Source organism: Meleagris gallopavo, chromosome 4 (assembly GCF_000146605.3).
Source record: "Meleagris gallopavo isolate NT-WF06-2002-E0010 breed Aviagen turkey brand Nicholas breeding stock chromosome 4, Turkey_5.1, whole genome shotgun sequence".
In the NCBI taxonomy this organism is placed as follows: Eukaryota; Metazoa; Chordata; class Aves; order Galliformes; family Phasianidae; genus Meleagris; species Meleagris gallopavo.
In genome coordinates this window covers 53,037,925-53,043,986 of record NC_015014.2, presented here as the reverse complement: position 1 = coordinate 53,043,986, position 6,062 = coordinate 53,037,925, and the positions used below count along the sequence as shown (strand labels likewise).

The 6,062-nt window shown below is 40.6% G+C and overlaps 1 protein-coding gene across 1 annotated transcript; it reads left to right on the top strand.

The window, feature by feature from the left end:
• The first annotated feature begins 6 nt into the window (after nt 1-6).
• Nucleotides 7-4,027, top strand: SMIM20 (small integral membrane protein 20). The gene is made up of 3 exons (XM_003205883.3): nt 7-217; nt 2,133-2,189; nt 3,483-4,027. The coding sequence occupies exons 1-3, from the start codon at nt 109-111 to the stop codon at nt 3,518-3,520; spliced, it is 204 nt and encodes a 67-aa protein (XP_003205931.1). The 5' UTR covers nt 7-108; the 3' UTR covers nt 3,521-4,027.
• Nucleotides 4,028-6,062: the final 2,035 nt, after the last annotated feature.

The window sequence follows — 6,062 nt, the reverse complement described above, 5'->3', positions numbered from 1 at the left end:
TTGCGCCTGCGGGGCTCGGCGACGGCACGCCACCCTCCCCGTTCCGTCTCTCCCGGAAGCGGCGGCCGCGGAGCTTCCGTCCCGGACGCGGGTCGTCCCTCCGCCGCCATGGCCGGGCTGTCGCGCACGCTCGGCATCTTCGGCTGCTTCGTGGCCGTGGTGGGGGCCGCCTTCTACCCCATCTACTTCCGGCCGCTGCTGCTGCCCGAGGAGTACAGTGAGTGCCCGGGGCGGGGCAGGGGAGCGGGCAGGGCCCGCGGGACTCCGGGGCCGCTGTAAAAATGACGCGAAACTCGGAGTGGTTTGGTCTCAAGGTGACCCTGCGTCGTTGGCTGGGACGGGGTCGTGCGCAGCTCACGGTCGTTCTGTGAAGCGTCGTACCGGGAAGCCCTGGGATGCCCCGTAGCGGCGCGGAGCGGAGTCGTGCCTCCGTGCCTGCCGAGCCGGGCGGGGGAGCGTTTTGGTGCGATGCATCTCAGCGTGAGGGCAGACGGGTCGCTGCCGCAAAGGCGCGCGCGGTTACTCTGAAGAGATTTCTAGGAAGAAAGACAAGATGGCAACGAAGTTACTGATCGCCTCAGAGGGACTTTAGCCTCGTCTTGATGGTGGAGTAAAATTTAACTTGCAAGCATCCAAAATAATGGAAGGAAACGATGTTTGTGGAGGTGGAAACTGCCCCGAGCACGGTTCTGGCACACACGCAGTGGGCACTTAGCACACACTCACACTTGCTATGCAATACCTGATTCCAGGCTTTGTTTATCACGTGTGCTTCCAGCTCTCCTTGGTCCACACTTTTGTTGATTTCCTGTGTGCTTTTCTTGACACTTATCAGCTGAATGAGAGCTGCACAAGGTTCACCTGACTCTTAGATTCCATGGTTGTGGTATTTCACTGGGAATATTAATTTTAACCTCTAGGGTAGGGAGGATTTAATGTTTGGAGAAAGCTGTGTAACAACAGAACTGCTGTAGAAGCTCTTGCCCCTCATTGACTTGAGCTGTGGCGAAACACTCATCATTTCTATGTATTAGGAAGCCGGGTCTGAAGTCTCAGTATTTAAGGCGAAATAGCTTTGAACTAGAAGAGGGGAGACTTAGATTGGGTGTAAGGAAGTAGTTTTTTTACAGTAAGGGTAGTGAAGCACTGGAACAGTTGCCCAGAAAAGAGGTGATTGCTCCACTCCTTGAGGCTCTCAGGGTCAGGCCGGATGGGGCTTAGAGCAACCTAATCCAGCTGCAGGCATCCCTGTTCATTGCAGGGAGAGCTGGACTAGATGGCCTTTAAGGGTCTCTTCCAACTGAGACAATTCTATGATTCTAAGTCAGACATCTGGATCATCATCACGTAGTATCCTGCAATAGGGTTTTAGTTCTCTGGAGTGGTTCTTGACAATGTTTTTTAAAGGCTTAAAAAATTCAGTGGGATGGTCAAGAGGCTGCTACAGCCAAGTGCTTTGATATTCTGCTTCAAAGCACCATGGTGGTAAAGCACTTAATAGTAAGCAGGGGGAAAAGTGGTGATGGCGGCATTTATTAGGGTAAAATGATACAAATTTAACCATTTTTCTTCCTGAAAGTGGTTGAATCTTCAAAAACATTTGTATATAGTTATGCTGTAATTAATAGTTCGTTATCTCATATATATAACAAACCAACCCTGGAATAAGCCCACTGCATGGAAAATATCCCCCTAATGTTTAGTTTTAAAAAATTTACAAGCAGTGGTTTTATAGATGCTGCCATGAAATCTCCCTGGAACAAGTTTCCAGAACAGGAAGGTGGAGATCGCCAATTCTGGAATGAATAAATCCTTTGAGGAGTTTTATGTTGAGCATGTGAGGATTATCTCCCTGAAGTAGTGCTCCTTCCTTAAGTTAAGGGATCACAACAGATATTTTAGCATTGTTTGTAAAAAGTAGTGGTTACTTTAAGATAGTTATCTCATAGTTGGTTCTGCAAGGTTACAAACTAGCTCTTAGTTTCTCTGTGAAGTGTAAATGTTACATCTGTGTTGTATACATGCGCACTCATCAGGATTTCACTGTGTGGGGTCCAGACCTCACTTGGTGAGGTCAAGATGTTTTCTTATTTTCTTTTTATTAATATTGTTCTCTCTGTTTTGTTTTCCAGAGAGAGAACAGTCAATAAACCGAGCTGGTATTGTTCAAGAGAATATCCAGCCTCCAGGTATACTAGATTCATGATTTGTACTGTTTTAATGATCTTCTTGAAGACTTGAATATTCCTATGGATTTAAGTAATGCAGTAAAAAATACATGTATTAGAAAAAAAAAAAAAAGACCTTACTACAAAAATATTTTCTCAGGCTAGTTCTTCACTTAAAATCATGAATTTAATAAAATCTGTTTTAAATTGAACTATCCAAAAAAGTTTTAGAGATTGCGTTATCTCACTCTTAAATACTTTGTGCACAAGAAACTAACTTTTGCTTCAGTTCAGAGTAAACAAACCATGAGTGGTCTGAGTGCTAGCTGTAGAAAATAGTTTGCTGCACCTTTGTTTTATTGAATGCTGCTTTACAAGTCAGCTGAAATGCAATTTGTGAGGAACTTTGTCATTACCTTCCAGCCTTGTGGGAGGCAGAAATATGCGACACTAAAGGAAATTTTGAATACAGTGCTAATTGCTTTTTGATGCCTGTTGTTACAAGTAGAAGGAATAGGAAAGTGTGAGGGGAATAATATTGTACTGCTCATTCATATACAATTATGCCATAATTGATAATTCATTGTCTCATATAGCAAAACTGGCAAGGTTGATATTTCTCACTTAAAGTTACGGAACACATGTCTTGATGAAACAGTTTGTATTTGAATATGTTAAAGGGTAACTTAACTCTTTTTTTTTTTGAAGAGCCTGACAGCAACAGCAGGGGAAAATCCAATAGGATTAGTGCCACATAGTAAGCTATGCATATCAGTTAAATCATCAATGCAGGACTGACTTTCCAAGAAAGCAGTTAAATTTTGAAGAGGAGCAGGCAAGTTATATTGACATAAAAGTCTTGTAAACCTGCTTTTTATTAAACAGTAAAGAAGATTGGACTGTCTCATTTATCCAACATGCAGGTACTTGATGACCAGTTCTCCTCAGTATAATTTTTTCATATAAATTTAGCTGTTGATGAGAATTTATGAGATCCAGTAATTGAATGTGAAATCTAGACAAACTGAAGTGTAAAATAAGATGGGATTCTACATGATTTTTTCCCAACAATATTGTAATACCTTGCATGCTGGTGTGAGGGACTTTTCTGCTATCTGAAGCTTAAGATGAAGATGAGGTTGAATTCCTAAGTACTTTTCAAGCTTAAGTAGATTTTTGAGCTCAGTGCAGAAAATGTTATTGAGATTCATTCATATTTTGTTTTTCCATGAGGCTGGAATAGCAGACAAGATTGTTTTTTTTTTTCCAAAACTGTAGTTATGAACTGCTGGTATTTTCATATTTGTTTTGTAGGGTTAAAAGTATGGTCTGATCCATTTGGAAGAAAGTAACGTTGCCAGCTGGTGCACTTCAAGGCAGAACTGAAGATGAACTTCTTCAATTATTTCTTCTTACACTGAAGTATGCCTTTGGGCATCACTTGAGAAGAATTCTGATAATGCTGTGTGGGCACATGAGGAGCAACAAACGCTACTGGTTGAAAAGCCAAGAGGAAAAAACATCCCAGTTTTGGCAGGGTGCTATGGCACAATGGACAGACTGCTAGGGAGGTGACTGTTTCTTGTGTTTAGAAGTAAAATATTTGCTTCCTTGAGAAAAAGGAAGAATTATTTTTGTGGTTAATCTGTAAACATTTGGAGAACAAATTATAAATAGACTAAATTATGCAGACCACTGCAGTTTCCTCCCTCATTTGAAAATTACTTTCTGTGGTTTAATTGTGAAAACATGATAGAAGTTTATACTGAGAGAGACTGGTGAAGATTTGCTCTCTCTTAGGCAGAGTATAACATGGTAAGTGAGAATTTGTGCATTAAAATTTCTTCCTTTCAAACCAACGTGTATTCTACATTATTTGTTATTATATATTTTGTGAGCAGGTGTGATGGTTAAACTTGACTGGCTGCCAGGTGCTCACTTAGCCAATGTCTTGTTCCTATTCCTCAGCAGGATGCGGGAGAAGACCAGATGAAGAAGCTCATGGGTTTTGATAGCAACAGGAAGATTGTTTACTATCTACTACTGTGGGCAAAACAGACATGTCTTTCATGAGTTGCCGTGTGGATATTGACTCTGGCGAGGTCCTCTCCACACATTGCAGGGAAATACCTCCTCCAGTGCTTGCAGCACCACCTTGCCCTCTTTTTTTCTGCATTTTTACTGTTATTCCTCATTTTTTTCCTAATTCTGCCTGTCTTTTCTTATTGTTTCTTAAATATATTTTCGCAAAGGTGCCACCCATTTGGCTGGTGGGCTGATCTGTGTCCTCTGTGGGTGCATCAGGGGACCAGCTGGCACTGTGTGTGTCATGGTGTTGCAGCCCACCTCCCTCCCACCGAAACCTTGACAAGTATACCCAGCAAAGTAGGTTAAGACTGTTGGGATAGAAAAGCAGGTATTTCAAAAGGTATTTTAAAAGCACCTTTATGATGAGTATAATGACCATGAGAACAACCTAGTAAAGGATTGCTCCTGTTTAAAATCCTTACCCTAATTTGCCTTAATTTAACTGGTTAATTAGTGTTCTGAATAAATGGTGTTTTCAGAGGAAAGAAATGATCTGTAACCTGTAGTTATGGGCTGTATCCCAGCTGATATTGTTGAGTACAGGTGTAGCACATACATTTAAATTGTATATGCTATCTTCTTTTCTACGTTATTCTTAGTATTTAATTGTGAGACAAACATTTTAAAGACTGTTGCAAGAATGCATGTGCAGTGAGCATTACTCATAAAGTGAACAGGTGTTGGTCTTCTGTGTTTTTGTTTGTTTGTTTTTTTTTTCAGACATCACCTGGCTTTCTTAATGACAGATAAAAGACTCATCTTTTACAGTGTTCCTTGCCAAAACAGTTGTTACTTGGTATCGCTTTTCTGCCTTTGTTGTTGATTCCCTCCCACACAAACACATACTTCCTCTTCTATATTTCCCATATCTTTAAAATCTCATATTAATGAATGTCTTTTTCAAATCTTTGATATTTTTTTCATTCATGCAAATCAATACAAAATAAAACTCTGAAGCAACAGAGAAGATGTAATTCTCAGTTTACACTGAAATTTTCTGTCATTGCTCTGGCATTTGTCAGTTTCTTGAAGGCTTGCCCTGGACTCATCCTAATCCTGCAGTTGGCTTCCTGGGCATAGTGACAGTGCTTTGCTGTACTCCTGGGCACTGGGCACATCTCCAATTGCTTAGTTGCAGGGGAGGTTGGATAGATAGCCAGTTGTGTTCCCTTTTTCCTTAGCTTGCTCTGAAGTTAAGAGGTTTCTGCTTTTGTGGATCACAACTATTACTCATTTTCAACACAAGCACACAAAGCAGTTAGGTATGTTTACAATAACACAAAATTCTATATAGCTTCTGGCACTTGGGAAATTTCAGTGTGTCTAATCTGCCAGGGGAATCAATCTGATGGTTTTGTTCTATCTTACTGTGATAAAATATCTTCTAAGAATGTTTTAAAAACTGTTCTTTAATATGAACTCATTTTACTTACTTATTTTGGCTGGAATATAAAAAACAATATGACTTTATTCTCTGATAGATGTTTCAAAAACTGTGCTTTGACAACCTGATTGAAGCAATTGCTTGTACTAAGTTTGGGTCTGCTATTTTAAGCTGATAAGTTTTGAAATTATTAGAACCTGTACTATGGAGAGGGAGTTGGATGTTTTGATCTAAACCCAGACATGACTCTGAAATATTGCAGATTGTTAATGATACAATGAAACTCTCAAACACAAACACGATAGGATGGGTGAAGACAGTGAAATGTACTGGCAAGAAAGAAAAATGAGATTTTGCAGTATGTGCTGAAGACTGCACTTGAATTGTTGAGATTGTTTTCACTGGGAAGGTGAGAAGGGTTT